Source organism: Elgaria multicarinata, chromosome 5, assembly GCF_023053635.1.
Source record: "Elgaria multicarinata webbii isolate HBS135686 ecotype San Diego chromosome 5, rElgMul1.1.pri, whole genome shotgun sequence".
NCBI lineage: Eukaryota > Metazoa > Chordata > Lepidosauria > Squamata > Anguidae > Elgaria > Elgaria multicarinata.
Window position 1 is genome coordinate 99,300,857 of NC_086175.1, and position 19,669 is coordinate 99,320,525.

The window sequence follows — 19,669 nt, forward strand, 5'->3', positions numbered from 1 at the left end:
ATTTCTATTATTTATTTATTTATTTAAAACATTTCTTGGCTGCCTTTCAGGGCAGAAGCCCTCACAAGGCGGCCCTTATTTTTATTTTATTTTATTTTATTTATTACATTTTTATACCGCCCAATAGCTGAAGCTCTCTGGGCGGTTCACAAAAATTAAAACCACAGTAAAACACCCAACAGGTTAAAACACAATTACGAAATACAGTATAAAAAGCGCAACCAGGATAAAACCACACAGCAAAGTTGATATAAGATTAAAATACAGAGTTAAAACAGTAAAATTTAAATTTAAGTTAAAATTAAGTGTTAAAATACTGAGCGAATAAAAAGGTCTTCAGCTGGCGACGAAAGCAGTACAGTGTAGGCGCCAGGCGGACCTCTCTGGGGAGCTCGTTCCACAACCGGGGTGCCACAGCGGAGAAAGCCCTCCTCCTAGTAGCCACCTGCCTCACTTCCTTTGGCAGGGGCTCATGGACAAGGAGCCTTAGAAACATGTGCAGTACTTTCTTGGATAGTGAGTATATAAATGCCACCAGTGTGCATATTTAGTGCCTCAATATGGTACATTCTTTGTTGACTGTGTTGCAGATATTAGTAAAAACTCTGATTAACATAATGTATGTAAACTTGGAATATGGAAAACCGGTTTTAGAACTATAAGAATTATTCTCATAGCTGTTTGAATTTGGAAGAATTGACTCTTGAATTTGTACAGAGTTAACTCTTGTGTTTTCCACCCCCATAGCTTTCAACTGAATCGCTTACACTTCACTCCTCTGCAGACTGTAGTGCCTTCAGTGAAGAGATGGATCTTGCCTTGGATATAAAATCTGAAATGCTATATATTGGGAAATATAAAGGAACAGCAACAGGTTGTGTCCGAGTAAGTTTATTGTTACTGATTGAAACCAAGATCCAAAAACCCTTTAAATCATTCTCCTAAAGAGTCTATTGAACTTGTTTGTCTTGAACAGCAGTGTCCCCTCATTCTACATGGGAAACTCTCTTTTGAAGTATGGGGGAAGGGGAGTCAAAAAGATTCCACTGGGCTGGCAGTTGAAGCTCCTTATGTGAGCCTCTCTGTGGATCCTAGCCTTTGGCCACAGCTAGACCTAAGGTTTATCCTGGGATCATCCAGGGTTCGCTCTTGCCTGAGCACTGGATCCCCTGTGTGTCACCTAGATGAACAGGTTTGACGCCTGGACGATCCAGGGATAAACCTTAGGTCTAGCTATGGCCTTTGTTTCTTGGGCTACGAACTTATCCACAATCGCTGGTTCATGTGAGTTGCTGAAATTCCTAAGATGTAAGCAGATATAACAGGTCAAGATGGTTGCCTAGGATTATAGAAGCTTGCCTCATAGTATGCTATACAATCTTATTTCGGAAGTTCCCTCAGTTTCAAAAGGGGTTGTGCCATGTGGGTTGAGGTCTGTCACTGCTGGATCCCAGACATTTACTTGAAGTTACTGCTGGATCTCAGACATCTACTTCAAGTTAAGTTTATGAGATATTCATAGTTCGAGTTGATCAAATTTTGAAGTGAGTGTGCTTAAGATTGCCATGCAGATATGAATTTTGTATTCTGAACTTGGAACATTGAGTTTGAAATGTTTTGTCAAACCACTGCTATTTATTTTCTGGCAGTTCAATTTCTGATATATTAATGGAATATATTTCTAAACAGTTTGGCTAAGAAGACTAATTTTCTTCTTTTTTGTTTTAAGTTTACAGCCAAGTACATTAAGATTCCGTTTGAAGGTAAGATACCATGTTGCTTTATCACATTTCCTGAGTGAGGTGTTTTGCAACACCTTACAAAAAGTTCTTGCAAATACATTTCTTCAACAAAATTTGTATCTGCTCTTTCCCTTAATTGCTTTTCTGTAAACTATTTATATAAAATGAAGAAATGTTGTGAGAAGGTATTGGCAACTGTAAAAACCTAATACTCCATTTCCAGAAATGTCTATAGTACTTGTATTTATGGGGGTGGGAAGGGGAAGGAAAATCCAGAATACTATTACTGCAAAGGGAGTAGTAGAGCAAAATGCTTTTCATGCAGAAGATCCCAGATGAGAGTCCCTGGCATCTACAATTTAAAAAGGATCAGGTGAGTAAAAGGCCTCTGTCTAAGACACTGATAAGCCACTGCTAAACGGGCAAGTGGAAAGACCTGATATATAGCACAGATTTCTATACAAAGTAGTGGTTGCAGGCTCACTTCAATTTTATATCGTAGGATAATTGATTTTGAAAGAAGTGTTGACTACTTGAAATTATGTGATTATAAGTATTACAGTTCTGAATAAATGGCCACTTACAATCTTCAGAAGTGGGTTCATGTGTTTTTGAAGCTTGTTGACAAAACAATCCTAAGTAGGGTGGGGCGAGTAAAGCGGCAAATAATCTGCTACTTCCAAAGCCCTGCTGGCTCATGCCAGCCAGAGCAGGAGGTGGTAGGAGCAGTTTCCTTCCTGGGATTTCACTGGATATTCTTTTTTTAAAAAAAAAAATCCCCTTCATTGCTTTCCGTGGTGGGCAGTGGCAGGGAGGCATTACATATAGCAGCTTCAGTGTTATGTAGGTAATGAGCCCAATTCTCAGGCCTCTCGATGACTTTGGATCTAGCATAGAATCATAGAATAGTAGAGTTGGAAGGGGCCTAAAAGGCCATCATGTCCAACCTCCTGCTCAATGCAGGAATCCACCCTAAAGCATACCTGACAGATGGTTGTCCAGCTGTGTCTTGAATGCCTCTAGTGTGGGAGAGCCCACAACCTCCCTTGGCAGTTGGTTTCATTGCCATACTGCTCTAACAGTCAGGACGTTTTTCCTGATGTTCAGCTGGAATCTGGCTTCCTGTAACTTGAGCCCATTATTCTGTGTCCTGTACTCTGGGATGATCGTGAAGAGATCCTGGCCCTCCTCTCTGTGACAACTTTTCAACTACTTGACGAGTGCTATTATGTTTTCCCCCAGTCTTCTCTTCTCAAGGCTAAACATGCCCATTTCTTTCAGTCCCTCCTCATGGGGCTTTGTTTCCAGACCCCAGATCATCCTCATTGTGAATCTTTCTCCAACCTACCCTTAGAACAGTCTATTTTGGAGACTCCACCAGCAGTAGATTTATAGCCACAGACCTTTCCACAATCATACCAGGGGCCGCTGGGGTGGACATTGTCCTCAATTGGCAGCGGACCTCCTCACCAGGGGAGAGGCACTTCTGCTCCATCCTGACCCCTTCCAGACAGCATATCTGGAGGTTAGGATTGCAGCCTTAGTGTTTATTTCATTGAAAGGTGTTAATAGGAAGTGATTGCAGGATCAGTTCAATCTTGCATGTCATCTGCATATTTACAATTTTGTTCCCTGCAGTGACTCTTAATAAGAAAATGGAACTATCTGTGGATTCAATGCACTTAAGGAGGTATGGACTATGGACGAATAATGAGTCCTCAACTTCGGGGAGTAATGCTACCATTTTTCTTTGGCTGTCATCAAATTATGCCAAACAAATTGAAAAACAGCTAGGAACATCTATATTAAATAAGCAAGGTATGTGTGGTTTTGTAGTTAATTGGAATTTAGGCATGCTAACAAATGCGTAATTACAATAAATACATTACCTGTGTTAGATTTATTACCATAAAGTGAAGACAATAAAGTAAGAGAAAGGGGCGGATCATATCACTATCCGTGTTCACATATATACTACAAAGGTGAGTAAGTATTATGGATGCACTACTAGTGGTTGTCTTTTTTGTTTTCAGAGTGCGCATCATGTGCATCGCATCGCATGCATATCGGTTAAAACAATGGTGCCACGTTTGTGGGACATGCTCTCAAAGGAGAATCTTGTGCTGCCCATTCTTAGATCCCAATTTCCTATCAGCATATTTCTCAAAACAAAACCAAGTATGTTGTGTCATCTCCAGCTCCTGTGCCACCAGGCAGTGCTCTTCTAGGCCTCTCTCTTATCACACACAATGTTTCTTTTGGGTTCCAAGGTCTCACACTGGCTATCAGCTTGTCTCAGCAAAAGTACAAGCAGCTCACGCAGAGCTGGGCTTCTCCATTACTGTCATCCATTTTAATGCACCATGGCTCCTTGGGCCTTTAAGGACTGGGTTAACAGATAAAATAATTGCAGTTCTATATGACTTCCTGAATAATCTCTGCTAACCCTTTTTTTTTTTTACTTCTTGCATTGCTTTTTCCCCTTTTAACAGCTAAGAGCATTACATTCATTTTTATCAAGCTTTCTCAGCCTCTCACAGAAGAGGAGCAGAACATGCTGAACAAGATAATTCTGGAAGTGAGCAAAACGAATATGTCTCCAGACCTCACTGACTCCTTACCTTGGGAGCAAGCCATTAAAGAAGTCTCCTGTGAAGAAAGCACCTTCATGGACGATTGCTATGAGTCATTTCAGAAGTTGTTACAGAAGGACAGTGCATCACTTCTGACTGAGCCACCGCCCCAGGTAAAAATAATTTCGAGTAAGAACACTTACCTGTATTTGGAAGGATTACAGCAGTTCCCCAGAGAGAACAAGATCTGTATTTGAGTTCAGAACCTTTAACATTAATTGTAACGATTTCCAAAGTATTAGCCTGATGAAACAAAACAACACAGCCTTATGACACCTTAAAAACTAACAAGCTTATTAATGACATAACATAAGCTTTCTTCTGTTGTTTTTAATATCAACAAGTATGTTGCCCATAATGTGAGTTTTCACTAGCCGTGGGGCATTATAGGGCTAGTCCCTTGTTCTGGAGGTGATTTGGAGAGAGAGAGAGAGATTTAATTCGTTTTTTGCTTGGTAATATAAGTCTTCCCCTATAAGGAGTTTAGCATCTCAAAGTCATAGTAGCTTGTAGTCCAGAAGATAAAATTAGCAAGGGACGAGAAATGTCTTTAAATTTTTAAAAAGTAGTCAGATGTTATTTCTTGCAACCTAATCTACTTGCATCTTCCTTCTATACACAATGGTTCCTTCAAGTTAAAATTGAAAAGATGATCTTACCTTTCTTTCTGACAGGAATCAAAATCAAGCCTCACCAAGCCCAATTACACTTTACTGCGGAGACAAAGTAGTGGTCAATACTCCTTTTCTATATGTTCGACACAAAAGAATGAATGGAAAGAGTTGAGAGAAACCAAAGGACCTATTCGGAAGTATGTTTAGTTTATGTGATCTTGAAATGTCCGTAAACAAATTATACAGGAAGACATCTGTAAAGGAAGCCTGAGTCAATCAGTCCTTCCCAAGGGTCCCTCTGGGGTGTTTTCCCCCAACTCTTGCACCACGGGACCGGTATAACTTTGGAATAAAGGTACACAGACACCCAGAATAACCAAGATAAAAGTTTATTGTGAAAACACAAGTACTAAATAGGAGCTTGGTCAGTAGCAGCTACAAAAAATACCAATAAAAAGGATAATATAAGGAAGCAGAGGAAGGGAATAAAGTAGACAGATATCAGGCAGAACCACCCACAAATCCTTCCAGAAAAGAACAGGCAGTCTCTCCACTTCCCTTCCCCCCTCCGGTCAAAGCGACCAAAACTTGCCTTCAGAAAACCAGACTCTACACAACAAACAGATCTCTAACCCACTCTCAGCTCCCGAGCTGGGCAGCGGCAGACGTCCATGCCTCCAGGCTGAAGACCGGCCCCAACTTAATCCAATCAGCCTTTTTTATCTCCTGCTCCCTTGATGAGGGTACTTGCTCTTTCTTCTCACACAAAGGCCAATTAGCCCGGGTAGGAGATAGCCCGCAGGTGTGAAACCTTTGCCTGACCTCGGGAAGTTTGACTCCCACCTTTTCCCACATGTCAACTGGGTCTTGGCGCCGGCGGGCAGGCTGGCCAGATACCTCCCATAAACATATCAAACTATTCGGTATCTACTATCACCACTATGGTTTACTACCTAGCAGGAAGGCATAGTTTACTATTCAACAGGAAAACAGATGCATTTCAAAAACAAATTTACTGATGGACAAGGAAGTTGGTATAATTCACAACTCAACAACACTCCCCACCCCCCTTGGTCCTTCACAACATCTACTGGCTTAATTAGTTGCTGTAAACGATCTTGTAATCCTTTAATGAAAAATGATACATAAATGCAGCGTTGTTGATGAAAATGTGTTACTTTATTGTTAGGTCTAGCTACAAGCCACAAAAGCATTACCATTGGAAGAAATCAAAATAGGAGACAAATGTTGGTCCATACAATTGGCTTAAGTTTTGCTTCCCTGCTAGAAACATTTTAATTTGAATGCCACTGATATCTTTGATTACCTTGTCCACATCCACAGTAGCAGAGACCAGTCCAACATTATGGTAGTGGAAAAATTAGCATTGGCATTGTTCTGTTTTTTTAAAAGAATGTTTTAATGGCGTCCAGAGTTGCCATTTTGACCTTGTTTAGACCCTTTTTATCCCTTTTGGTGCTCCATGGCTGCTCCAGACACCTTTTCCCCCCCAGCACCATGTGGCCTTCAGTGGGAGGGGGAGTCCATGTAGCAAAAATGGCCTCCGGACCTCCTAAGGTTGCCCACCCCTGACCTAGTCTGAAGTTGTAATGCGTTGTACAATACCTTGCTCAAGCAGAATCAAAGTATAGGATTTGGCATTTGCACAAGGATAAAAATAGGGTATCCGCAAGCGATAGAAGCTTTGCACTGGCAGATTGTACTAGGCAGAACGTTGGAGCCAAAGAACCGTGAGCAGAGTTCCACTTGCACTATAGGGCTTTCTCACTCCACCTTTCCACTGCAGACCTTTTCATCCCCGAAAAGCAGTTCCTGAGGATAGGTGACCAGCCAGAACTGTGTGCAATATGTCATTGGGGTGTGGCATGAGTGGTGATCTGAGACACCCCTTGCGCCCTGTACGAATGGAAATGCCTTCCACTTGAGCAAGGGGCTTTTTGGATCGAAGCTTAGTCGTAAACAGATCCAACCCAGGGACCCTACAGTTTATATTTGATGAATATTGCCAGAGTGGACAGGAATGGATGAATGGTTGAAATGCTAAGCATGGCAAAGGAAGGCTTTTTCTGAAGTGATGGTCTTGAAGATTAAAAAAAACCTGAGTCCCTTTCTTAGGATTCTTAGGAATAGGCTATTTGCACTATCAGCTTCAGCATCAGAGCTCTGGGCCTAGAGGTTGCCATACATTCCTGCAGGGTGCCAGAATCTATTGGCGTATTGGTGGCTATCCAGTGTTTGTCTAGAGCAGGGAAGGGTAACTTATGGCTTTCCAGATGTTTTGACCTACAATTCCCATCATCCCTAGCTAGTATAACCAGTAGTGAGGGATGATGGAAGTTGCAGACCAAAACATCTGGAGGGCTACAAGTTGCCCACCCCTGGTCTAGGGTTCGAAGCTTCCAGCTCAAACCTCTTAGGGTTCAGGAAACAAATTGATGGAGATAAGTTGAGATTTCAGGCAGGGACTCAGCAAAACTGCAGCAATGCAGTGTTCATAAGTATGAAGACTTAATGAATGATATTCTCATGGAGAATTGAGAAACCCAATTACAATTCCATAAATGTAATTTATAATATGTTTCTTTCTAGCTTGATTGTTTACCCTCCACCACCTGCCAAAGGGGGGCTAGGCGTCACAAAAGAGGATCTGGTATGTTTAGAATATGGTGAATTCCTCAATGATGTGATCATTGACTTTTACCTCAAGTAAGTAATATATATGGTAAGCTCCATTCTGGTTGAACACAGCCAATAGCCAGTAAGGAGACTATTTTGGAATCAGAGTCTGAACAATCATTTTTTCCCTCCATTTGTAATTGTTCAATACCAACAAGCTAGGAGTGGGATTATTTAAGATCTCCTGCTGCTTATTTCAAAATATCAAATACACTTATTGCATTGGTTTCTAACTACTCAGTGGAAATAGCGAGTCATCTCTAGCAAGAAGAATTGCTTCCAGACAACCAGAAAGGCAAGCTTTATTGAAAGTATGCTCTCTTATTTTTATTTTGTCTGATAGGTTTTGTGGACTTATTTGTAAGGACGGGCTACGTATTAAACTTTCAAGAATGATTCCTTTTATATATGAATTACTCAATTGTGAAAAACCGTATTTTGAAAGAACTGCACAGAGAAGCTTTGTGTGGCTTTTAAATGCTACAACTTTCTCATAGAAACAAACAGAGAGAGAAGTTCTGCTCAGAGAGGCAAAATGAGCTCTTGGGTTTCTAAATTTTTCATAGCAACTCCTTTCTTATTAACGCAACAATGGGCCTCGAGATTGTGCACTCTGTTCCCCCCGTATAGTAAGGTTGTGTGATTCCTTCCCACCAATCCCTTCCACTCCCCAAGGTGAGTTCACCTTCCCTTTCCCTCCTGGATTTTACCATTTCTTTGTCAGTCCCGGCCTTATGCATGGTTGACATGAGCTGGGTTTGCTATTAGCTAGGATTTGTAACCAGGGATAGAAGTAGCACAATAATTGCAAAATCAATCCTTCTGTAAAATAACTTTCCCTTGGTAAAACATCTCCTTTTATGATGAGGAAATGACAGTAGACTGTCTTTCTTTTTTAAACTAGAGATTCCATGCAGTTTCAGCTAAGCAGCAGAAAACTTCCCAGGTTTCCTGCATGGAACTAAGGCCACAATCTTAAATTTACTGTTGGGGAGTAAACCCTATAGAACTTAGTGGGATTTACTTTTAAGTAAGCATTCTTAGGTTTACACAGTAAGAGGATGTACTAATGCCTGTCAGAACCAGAAGGGCTCATATATTTTCCTCCTCAGTGGCCCCCTTTCCTCAAGTCAAAACAGTCTCTTGCACTGAATAAGAGGATAGTATAAGCTGTGGCTGAGTACAGTCTTAACATTAGAACTCTACTCGCAAGGAAAAATGGGGAACAGACTTTGGCCCGTTCCCCGCCTCAAAACGCTGCGTGGCAGTTCAGTTCAAAGTTCAAAAGCCCCTGTTACCACTACTACTGTGATGAAATGAGGAAAATAAATGAGTAAAAAAAGAAAATTCCCCATAAGAAATAAAACGTTTGCACTTCTTTTCCCTCTTGGATAGGTACCTATTACTGGAAAAAGCTCCCAAAGAACTTGCTGACCGTTCACACATATTTAGCAGTTTCTTCTATAAGTGCCTGACCAGGACAGAGAAGAACTCTGAAGAAAATCCAAACCTTTCGTAAGTTTTATTTAAATGCATTAAAATAAACATCTTTAAAGTGATTGAAAGGAAGTGAAACCACCACAAGGTCATTATTCCTGATCTGATGCTTTAAACTGATTGAAACCATTAAGGAAAGAAGTGTCAGCCTTCCTCAGCAAGAACTAGGCCAAGCTCCCAGTTCAGTTCTGTGGTATTCATTTGAAGCTACTGCTAGTTGTGTGCATCATGAGTAGGACTAGGAAAAACCTTTTACAGTATGGCTTCCAAATCACACGAGGTACTGGTTCCCCTCTATTCAGCACTGGTTAGGCCTCATCTTGAGTATTGTGTCCAGTTCTGGGCACCACACTTCAAGAAGGATGCAGACAAGCTGGAGCGTGTTCAGAGGAGGGCAACCAGGATGATCCGGGGTCTGGAAACAAAGCCCTATGAGGAGAGACTGAAACAGCTGGGCATGTTTAGCCTGGAAAAGAGAAGACATGATAGCACTCTTCAAATACTTGAAAGGTTGTCACACAGAGGAGGGCCAGGATCTCTTCTCGATCCTCCCAGAGTGCAGGACATGGATTAATGGGCTCAAATTACAGGAAGCCAGATTCCAGCTGGACACAATTCCTGACTGTTAGAGCAGTATGACAATGGAACCAATTGCTTAGGGAAGTTGTGGGCTCTCCCACACTAGAGGCATTCAAGAGGCAGCTGGACAACCATCTGTCAGGGATGCTGTAAGGTAGATTCCTGCATTGAGCAGGGGGGCGGTGGATTCAATGGCCTTATAGGATCCTTCCAACTCTACTATTCTATGATTCTACGATACAGTGCATTCTTAGGTATGTTTACTCAAAAGTAAGTTACTTCCCTAGATAAAGGGGCATAGGATTACTGCTCTAGTTACTTCAAACAAATTTTATGTGTATTTTGAATGGAAAATGTTTTAAAATATATTCCTCTACAATAGCCACTCACATTTACAATGAAGCCTTAAATTCCTTTCATGTCAGTGATTTTTGTTTGTTTATTTGCTATTTGCTTTCCCCGACTATGTGTTCTCCACATGTTTTGGGCTACAATACACATCAGCCACAGCCAGCATGACTAATCGTCAGAGATCATGTGTGGAGTAGTCTAAAACATCTAGAGGGCAACAGGTTAGGGAAGAAATAGCTTTTTACAGGTTGGCAAGTTACATTTAAAGGTTCCCAAGTCCAGTTTTACCATTTGAGCAACCAGAAATTCTCCATGCTCCTAATGGGGGATTGCAGGTGGCAGTTTCTCCTATTGCCATCTCAGACCAGGCCAAGATGTCAACAGAATGGATAAGGGGACTGTGACTGCAACTGGCTATTCTGTGTATGCCTTGCTGTTACACCCTTATTGGGACAGGAGCTTGAGTGATCCTAACGGTGGGCAGTGCTGTCCTGGCTAGTGACCCCCTAGGGTAGGCCAGCTAATCCTTGGAGGTTTGGCTATCTTGCCAAATTAAGGAATGTTATGACACACCCCTTTTGCTCTCTTGGTGGAAAGTTATCTGACTAGTTTCTTAATCATACTTTTGCATCCACACAGAATAGCAGAAAGAAGACACGGAAGAGTAAAAAGGTGGACTCGACAAACAAACATTTTTAATAAAGACTATATCTTTGTGCCTGTGAATGAAGAGTAAGTTTTCTGCATTTAATAGGCACTTCAGCCTCTTCCTGCCATGTATTTTTTATCTCAGAAATTTTGTTGTGTGTTTGTTGCCTTTGCTCTTGACGGTTAGAACTTGGGTGTTTCTAAAAATGGTAATAAACCCAGGAAATGGTTTTATGAGGGGAATACAATTATATACCTCTGAAGGTCTTTTAACAGGGAAATGGCCTCGTTATTTTCTCCTTTTAAATGTGCATCTTTATTATCATGCCTTAATGGAAATCATGGTGCAGAATCTCATTCATAGTCAAAATCTTGTTTTACTCCTCTTATATTGCAATCCTTACATGTCTACTCAGATGTAAGCCCCATTGAGTTCAATGGTACTTTGATGTAAGTGAACATACGATAGCAGCCTTAGAGTAGCAGATATTGACTTTCTCTTCCTTTCCCTGCCAGGTCTCATTGGTACATTGCAGTCATCTGCTTCCCTTGGCTAGAAGAAGTTGTATACGAGGATAGTCAGGATCAGTCTTGTCCACAATCAGGCTTCCAGCAATTTCCATGTCGGCCAGAAATTAAAAGCAAGACTGCTAGAACAGAAACTGTTTTAGTCTTTAATGATGCCCAGAATGATAAAGAGGACCTAGAAATAAATAGCAGCCTGCAGTCCAAAGGTAATGATTTAAGAGCATATGCTGAATAATGTATCTTACAGAGAGGATTTTTTTTTTAAAAAAAAATCCCAATAGCTTCAAAATGTTTAGTAATTTTACATCTCCAGTACTACATAAAATTCTTGCTGTCACATCATTTTAAGAAATCATTTTGGGAGAATAAAGGTCAAGTAGTAGCAATATATGAACACCTTGCCTTACACATTTTATTTTAAAAGAAACCATTTCATAATCCAGAATTGTCCCATTTTTCAGAAAAACTAAAAAAGAAAGAGGAAGTCTGGGGTGTGTGGGTGGACAAACTAGAGGGAATGTTTTTCCCAAATGTTTCCAGGGTCTTTTGTGGTCCTTCACATCTCTAGCTGCACTCCCTCACCACCTCTCTTCATCATCCCTTCACCATGACCCACTGCTGCTGAGCCACTGTTCCTGAACTACTGCAACTTTGTGCTCCAGGTGAGCTGAAACCAATGGCAGCACCGGCTGAATTTCACGGCCTATACCTACTGCTGGCTAAAGCGTTAGCGGCATTGGTATTGAACATACTGCTGAAGGGCAATGACGAAAGGAGGTGGCGGTGAGGGATCACAGCTTATCCCCTTTCATTCTTGCTGCCAGGCTAGTTGCATCTCCTGCGTCAACATCCCTCCTCATCCTCCAGCTCGTGGCACCACATGACCCGAGGCAGCTGGCGGAGATCACGCCCAGGGATGTGAAAGAAGTAATCCAGTTGCACTATGCCGACAGAACTCCACCAAGCCATTTTGTGTGCAGCTAAAGCACCTGAATTACTATCTCCTTCCTTCCTTTGGTTGGTTGTAGTGTCAGTCTTGGTGCTAAGCAGTCAGTAGCTCAGCCTTTTGTGTTTTGCTTCACAAAAAGAAAACACACACATATCAGTTTCTAAAGCTGTCAGTAGAACCCATGACTCACTGGACCTCTTCTGATGACCTACTTTGTTAAAAGTCTTTTTTTTAAAAAATGAAACCTACTTAATAACCAAACTACAGGCGTGTGCACGCGCACACACACAATAAGAGATGTCTGAATTCCTGTGGCACAAGCTGTTGGTCTCCAGTCATCACTGCATGTAGCAGTTCAGTTCCTCCTATAGCACACGCAGCTCACAAGGACCATTTTTGATTGCAACGAAGAAATGGAAGGAAGGAGAGGCCACATGCACAGCATCCAAAGAGCTCCCTTGGAAGATTACGAGTTGAGACAACATGCAGCCCTCCTCAAGGGAAAACAGGGTCTTTTGCCAAGCAGGGACAGGGAGGGATAGCCAACAAGGGAAGCCACAACCACATGCTTATAGCAGGACTTCTGGTGGCTCACCAGACTGGGCTCAAAGTTGGACCTTTCGAGAAGTGAATTCAAGCACCATCATGGGGCATTAGGGCATGCCTGGTGGGCATCAGTCATGCCAGCTGCAAAAGAGGAGATCCCATCCTGTGATTCAAACTCATATTCCACAGAGCAATTCCCACACACACAGCCACAGAAGCAGACAGAAACACACCGTGGGGCATTCATCTTCCCTCAATCAAGACCCAGTCACATACTCCAGGATCACATAGGTTGATGGAAGAGCTCTAGCATTGTGGGACAGTTCAAGTTTCACACACACACACCCAAGGTGATCATTGTTTTCTTTTAACCATATTCTGTTTTCTTTATCATATTAGATAATGTTCAACCAGGAACTGTATCTCCAGGATTGGATTCCAAAACTCCTAAAGTAAGTGCCCTTGGCCGATCATACATCAGCTTAATAAGCAAAGATATGAACCAGTCTTTTGCCTGCACACACAGCCTGTTCACTCCTCCCTTCTCAGCATGAGCAATCAAACCAAGAAGTCTCTAATCACAGTTCCCAATTTTGTTCAACCTGGAAACTCAGGTTACCAGCTTCAGAAGGACTCAGGATATTAAACCAACTTCAGATCATGGTTTAATATCCTAGCTTGTTCTGAAGTGGTAACCATAGTTTCCCAATTTGCTCAAAACTAAAAAAAACCTTCCATTGACTCTTTATTCCTTCTTTTTCAGAAGGAGTGAACAATATGCTTATTCATATCTCAGCTTATTAAGCAGAAATATGAACATCTTTGTGTCCTGACGTATAACTGTGGACTAATGGAAAGATAACGCTACTTAAAATTGACAATGGACACAGCTGCCATGAAGGAGAAAGAGACAAGCTTTTCATAGAATCATAGATTCATAGAATTGGAAGGGACCTATAAGGCCATCAAGTCCAACCCCCTGCTCAATGCAGGAATCCACCTTAAAACATACCTTACCAATGGCTGTCCAGCTGCATCTTGAATGTCTCTAGTGTGGGAATAAATCATAGAATAGTTGAGCTGGAAGAGGCCTATAATAGTTGCTTGGACTAATAGCTCTTTCCATGCTGCAAGTGATTTTTAAGTATTTAAATTGTATAGCCTTGTACAATTTATTTATTATATATCTATACCAGCCAATAGACAAAGCTCTCCGGGTGGTTCACAGAAGGGCACACAACAAGTATTAAGCAGCCCTCTGATGTCCTTCACTACAGTTGCAGCATCTAAAACGAAATAGAATTCTACAACAACCATCCAGTATTAAATCCTGCTGTTTTTATTTCTGGTGTTAGGAAGCAATTCTCTGTTTTCTTTGGATGATTACTTGTATTTTACATAAATTTTAATTAGAGAACTAAATTAGCTTTTTAACAAATATATTTGATGTTATGAGCTGCATTGAGCTTTGGAAAAGCAGATATAAAATAAACTAGCCAGGAATGCTTTTATTTATTTAATTGCCAAAGTATTGTTACAAGTATAGTATTATGAGGGATTTGCTTATCTTTCTGTTTTGCTTTTTGTGATTATAGTTTGTGAATGTTTTTCAGAGTTTCTCAAGCACTTTTAAAAGCAAGAAAGTTTGTAAAAGGTAGGCATTTGCATTTGTAATAATACTACACTATTTGTCTATATTTACTTTTTAATGGTGAAGCCACACACTATATTTCTGCACATAATACAAACAGCTATGAGCTTGTTTCCCTTATCACACAACTGTTTTATTGAATTTTTCCCTGAAACACATGAAACAAACATTGATTTTTTGAGTAATGGAAAATGAAAGTATTTTTTTCCTCTTATATAGGCCATGTATCCTCATCTTAGATTCTCTAAAGGCAACTTCTGTACAGAATACAGTTCAGGTCTTGAGAGAGTGAGTAATGCTGCATTTCATTTGATTCTGCATTTTAACAGATTTTTTAGGTCAAGGGATGTTCCATGGATCAATACTTACAACTACAGTGTTCAAAATGTTGAGCTTGTTGTTGTGATTTACAGGCAAAATTCAGTGTAAACTTATTTTGGTTTGGTTGTAAACATCTGTGCATTACATCTGTGAGAAACAGACAAGAATATATTTATTCAAGTTAAAATAAAAGTAAAATATATGCAATAATATTGGTTGTTAGTCAATATTTGACATATGTATTTGTTGTGTAAGTTGATACTAGTACTGTGATAGAGATAAGCAACTGGCAGTCCAGGATTCAGCTGAGCTCTTTAGTACATCCTGTCGGGCTCAGAACATGCACTCCTCCTTTATTCACTTTGGTTTTCTCTGGCAGAGGTCTTCCTTTATGCACCTCAGCTGATGACTCCCATGTGCACATCAACTCAGAAGCAAATGCGAGTGAGTGGCTGAGGCCCTTGAGAGGAGAACACTAAATCACACTTTGCCTATAGCCTAATCTACACCAAGCAGGATATTGCACTATGAAAGTGGTATTTAAAAGGCAGGAGCCACACCAAGCAGGATATAGCAGTATGAAAGTGGTATGAAAGTGGTATATGATATCTGTCATGGGCCTCAACAGTTGTCAGTGCACTTCAGTACCGCTATAAAGCAGTAGTGCAGCTCCTGCCTTTTATATACCGCTTTCATAGTGCAATATCCTGCTTGGTGTAGATTAGGCCTATGTCTCCCTTCCCTCTGTAGCAAGTTAGTGGACAAAGCCAACATTGCTCGCCTTCCTTCCTTTTCTCAAGTCAAACTACAGTCCTTCTTTAAGAATTAGCTGCCCAAAGAGACAATAGATTCTTGCAGAGGATTGTAGTGCTCCCTAATCTGCTAGCAGGAAGATGAGCCATTTAGAAGTTATCAGTTAAAATTAGAATATGAAAGGGAATGTGTGGAGGAGCTTCCAGTCAGGTAGAAGGGCCTTCAAAGTCCCTGCTTCCAATAGTTCTCCTGCACTACCCAAGACTTCAGCCAGCACAAGGACCTGTTATTGGGGAGTAGAGAAGAGAAGCCCCAGGAGCACGCACCCAATAATGTTTGCATGCCTACGCAGCAACTTAGATCATGGCCACAGAAGATCCAGTGAGTTTCCCCACAGGCAACTGGTTGGCCACTGTGTGGACAGAATGTTGGACTAGGTGGATCCTTAATTTGATCCAGCATGGCTCTTCACATGTTCTTATGTTCTACCTTATGGAAGAACGTGTCCTAGTAGAAGATAAAAGGAATGGTTTATGCTATCCATTTGAAAGAAAATGAATCAAGTTGACCAATAAATCTGTAAGATCTTCTATCAAGGTCTTTTTCCAGGTGTTTCCTCTATCAGACGTACCTTATATAACAACAAAGGAAGAGGCTTGCCAGGTGCCTACATTGGGCAAAAATGTTCTTATTGCCCAGACATTTTAATTTGTTGTAAACTTCTTAATTGTTGATGATTTTATCTGTTGTTTTATTGTTTGTGCTAAAATAAATTGTACACCACACTGAAATCCTGATAGGAGAAAGGGTGATGTGTAAATGTTTTAAATATTATTAAAATACTGTATTATTAACCAAGTATGTATACTGCTTAAATGTGATTATTTTTTAAGTATACAGAGAGAGTAAGTTGGATTCACTCTGAATTATTTATACCTAGGTCCCATTAAAATCTGTGAGATTTCTGTAAGCCGTGACTAATTTATCACGTTGATTTCAGTGGTGGATCTAGACTGATTTAGTTGACATAAGTGCAACTAACTTAATCTGGCTCCACCCCAGAATCTTTCCTTGTTTTAATTTCAGATATCTAGAAGCAGAATGGGAAGCAAAGTGCAAAACATGTCGGGAGTTCAACAAAACAACGATGGTGGATTTCTGTCCGAGAGTCCCGAAACAGGATAACAATAGTGATTGTGGAGTGTATTTACTGCAATATGTGGAAACTTTCTTCCAGGTGCAAAGAATTTCAATGCTCTTCTAGGTTATTCTTATACTTTTCTGGAGAAAACTCTCAGAATCTTCCTACCAAAGACAACTTGATGACTGGAAATGCCAGATTTGATAGAGGTTCCATTGACTGCTGGGCGAGAAGTATTTTATTTTTTTATTTATTACATTTCTATGCCACCCAATAGCTGGAGCTCTCTGGGCAGTTCACAAAAATTAAAACCATTCAAAGTATAAAACAACAATTTAAAACCATAATATAAAATACAATATAAAAGTTCAACCAGATAAAAACAGCAGCAATGCAAAATTACAAATTTAAAACTCCAAGTTAAAATTTATTTATAGACTGTTAAAATGCTGGGAGAATAAAAAGGTCTTCACCTGGTAGAGATGAGATCTTTTATTAGGCATTCAATGTTTATTTCTGTCTCTTAATTAATTTCGTGTTCAATAACTGATGTAGTTAGTGAGTACCACCTACTCAGTGGTAGCCATTATGGTGCTAGCAGGCAAATTTAATGTTTGATTAAATATGCAAACAATATACATTTAGTCTGCTTCAGGAATGTTTGGGTCTTTGATTTCTTGTCTGTATGTAGAGGACTCAGCTAGGTTATTTTGAACCCCCTTTCAGGATGGCAGTTCCATAAGTTTTCGGAAAAGCTTTGAGCGTGGAAACATCTATAATAAGGTAGTTGGGTTCTACCAACTATGTTCTACCAACTGTTCTACCCTATGATCTATCACCACTTGCTGATCCTGGTGTCTGCAGCAAACACAGCTCTATTCATCATTGAGCAACAGTTCTTAGAACAGGACTAATGCATGAACTTGTTCCACTCATGCATTCTCAGATCCAACTCTTTATAGTATAGGTTTCTTTTAGTTATTACTTGTTTAATGTTAGTAAAAAAAAAGGATTTTTGCCAAGAGAGAGAAATATTTGTCTTTTTTAAAATTAATGTAACAGCATCTTTACTTTTCTTTTTTAATCATCAGAATCCTGTTGTTAACTTTGAACTTCCAATGCACTTGGAGCGCTGGTTCCCTCGCCATGTGGTGAGAAGCAAGCGAGAAGAAATTAGAGACTTGATCTTGCAACTTCACTTGCAGCAGCAGAGTGGCAGCAAAAGCTAGCCAGACTTTTCTTCTGATCTTCCAGACAAAGACTTTGGTCCAGAAGTATTAGAAATCCAATCAGCAGCATCTGTGCTTTCAGTCTGGCAAAGAGGAAAAACTCAACTTAACGTTGCGCTTCTATGTTTATCCTGGGGTTTTGTATTTGATTTGTATTTCAGGACATTGTGGGGAAATGGAGGTATATAAATTTCAATTATGTAATTTAAAGTAAATATTTGTGGCACTGTGTAATTTGATTTTAATTTGGGGAAACAGAAGCATCATAACAGGAATGTGCTGCAAAGATGCGAAAACATTTCACCCCTAAAAGGTTCATTTCCATCTTTCCAAGCACATCTGGGTCTGGGGGAGCTGAGCCCGCATGGACGCTTCCCATGTGATGTTCCAAAGCTAAACTGAGTGTGCTTGCAGAAAACTCCCTTGTTGTGAAAAAGATGTATAATTCTAGCTACCTTGGTTAAGACAAATGCTACTGATCTGCTTCTTGATTCTTGGGGTATATTGGTCTTTCTCAAAGTTAACATGCATAAAAACATTTTACATTACATTTTTAAAACTCAAGAACAGAATGTCAAACCTTGCCTGAAATTTAGAAATATAAGTGGGAGTGAGGGTGTCATTTTTTCCCATGGGTAACTGGATCACGTAGTCCAGATTGCAGATTCAGGGCCCTAATCTCTTTCTGCTATGCAGCACTTGTTTTATGGTATGAATACTATGTATTTTAATATATATTGATATAAGGCCAGATGGTCTTCACTGTACTGGATACAGTTGTAGCTTACATCTGGAAAGATATCACCCTGGTGAAAATTGCTTTATTTGTTTTAATCATGATATTTATTTTGGGGAGGGGAGCAATGTAATTATTAGGCACTTTGACTGTAACCCTATGCTCAAGCTGGGAGTAAGCCTTGTTGAACACGCTGAAGTCGCATTGCAGTTAATAATGTAACCCAATTTTACAGAGAGAATTTTTTTCTTCTTAAAACAAAGTACTACCACTTTACTCAAGACTTAAAATGTTTAGGCAAAATGTGTCTTGAAAAGCTGAACACACGTAATTTTCCTAAGTATTTATACTTGAGGCTAAAGCTATTCATGGAAGAGGTTCAACTGAAGTAAATCTCCATGGTGTGAAGAAGTAGTCACATTTTTAAATGTGGGTTGGTTTTGTATTTGATAAGGTAGAAGCACTGACTGAATAAATATAGATATTTTTTCAGAGGAAGTTGACTACATTCATATGCATGTTTCTGTGTGATCGCTAACAGAAGGGATAAAGTCGCTATTGGAGAAGACATTTTCCTCTTGTTTAGTATCCAGTAGGCAAATTATTGTTTCATTATTACAGTATGTTTTTCTCTCTTTAAAACTCATATATTGTAAAATAATACAAATTTAATGAGTTAGAAAACAAAAGCCAAGGAAACCAGGTGAACATTTATTTAAGTACAGAAATACTTGTTTCTTCCATTGGTTTCTGCAACCGATTTATTAGTTACAATAGATCAGTGCCTCAGTTCATGGCAGAATGTTTGCTGCTGAAATCTTAACTATCAAGCACAAATAATTGTGAAGGCTTAGTTCACACAACCTTTTCCCTACATGAAATAATAACTATGTAGGTCAGGTGACAACTATGTACGCTGCCAGTTTTGAAAATGATAAGAGTGTGTATATTGCTCTGAATGTATTTGGAATCTGCACTGGGTTTTGAAACAGTTGTCATTACTGCAAAATAGTCATTTGATGTTGTTCTCAAATATACATTTTCCGTCTACACA

The 19,669-nt window shown here is 40.0% G+C and overlaps 1 protein-coding gene across 3 annotated transcripts in view; it reads left to right on the forward strand.

The window, feature by feature from the left end:
• The window catches only part of SENP7 (SUMO specific peptidase 7), a 42,884-nt gene extending 23,775 nt beyond the window's left edge, over positions 1–19,109 (forward strand). For 2 of the 3 annotated variants that reach the window (XM_063126875.1, XM_063126877.1), the window contains 14 exons: positions 748–885; positions 1,730–1,763; positions 3,381–3,560; positions 4,235–4,488; positions 5,050–5,186; positions 7,600–7,716; positions 9,082–9,201; positions 10,753–10,845; positions 11,278–11,495; positions 13,184–13,236; positions 14,380–14,438; positions 14,655–14,723; positions 16,596–16,746; positions 17,742–19,109. In XM_063126875.1, the coding sequence (XP_062982945.1) occupies positions 748–885; positions 1,730–1,763; positions 3,381–3,560; positions 4,235–4,488; positions 5,050–5,186; positions 7,600–7,716; positions 9,082–9,201; positions 10,753–10,845; positions 11,278–11,495; positions 13,184–13,236; positions 14,380–14,438; positions 14,655–14,723; positions 16,596–16,746; positions 17,742–17,879 (1,761 nt within the window). In that variant the 3' untranslated portion in view covers positions 17,880–19,109. The remainder of the gene's footprint in view (positions 1–747; positions 886–1,729; positions 1,764–3,380; positions 3,561–4,234; positions 4,489–5,049; positions 5,187–7,599; positions 7,717–9,081; positions 9,202–10,752; positions 10,846–11,277; positions 11,496–13,183; positions 13,237–14,379; positions 14,439–14,654; positions 14,724–16,595; positions 16,747–17,741) is intronic. The other variant, XM_063126876.1, reaches the window with a different exon arrangement.
• Positions 19,110–19,669: the final 560 nt, after the last annotated feature.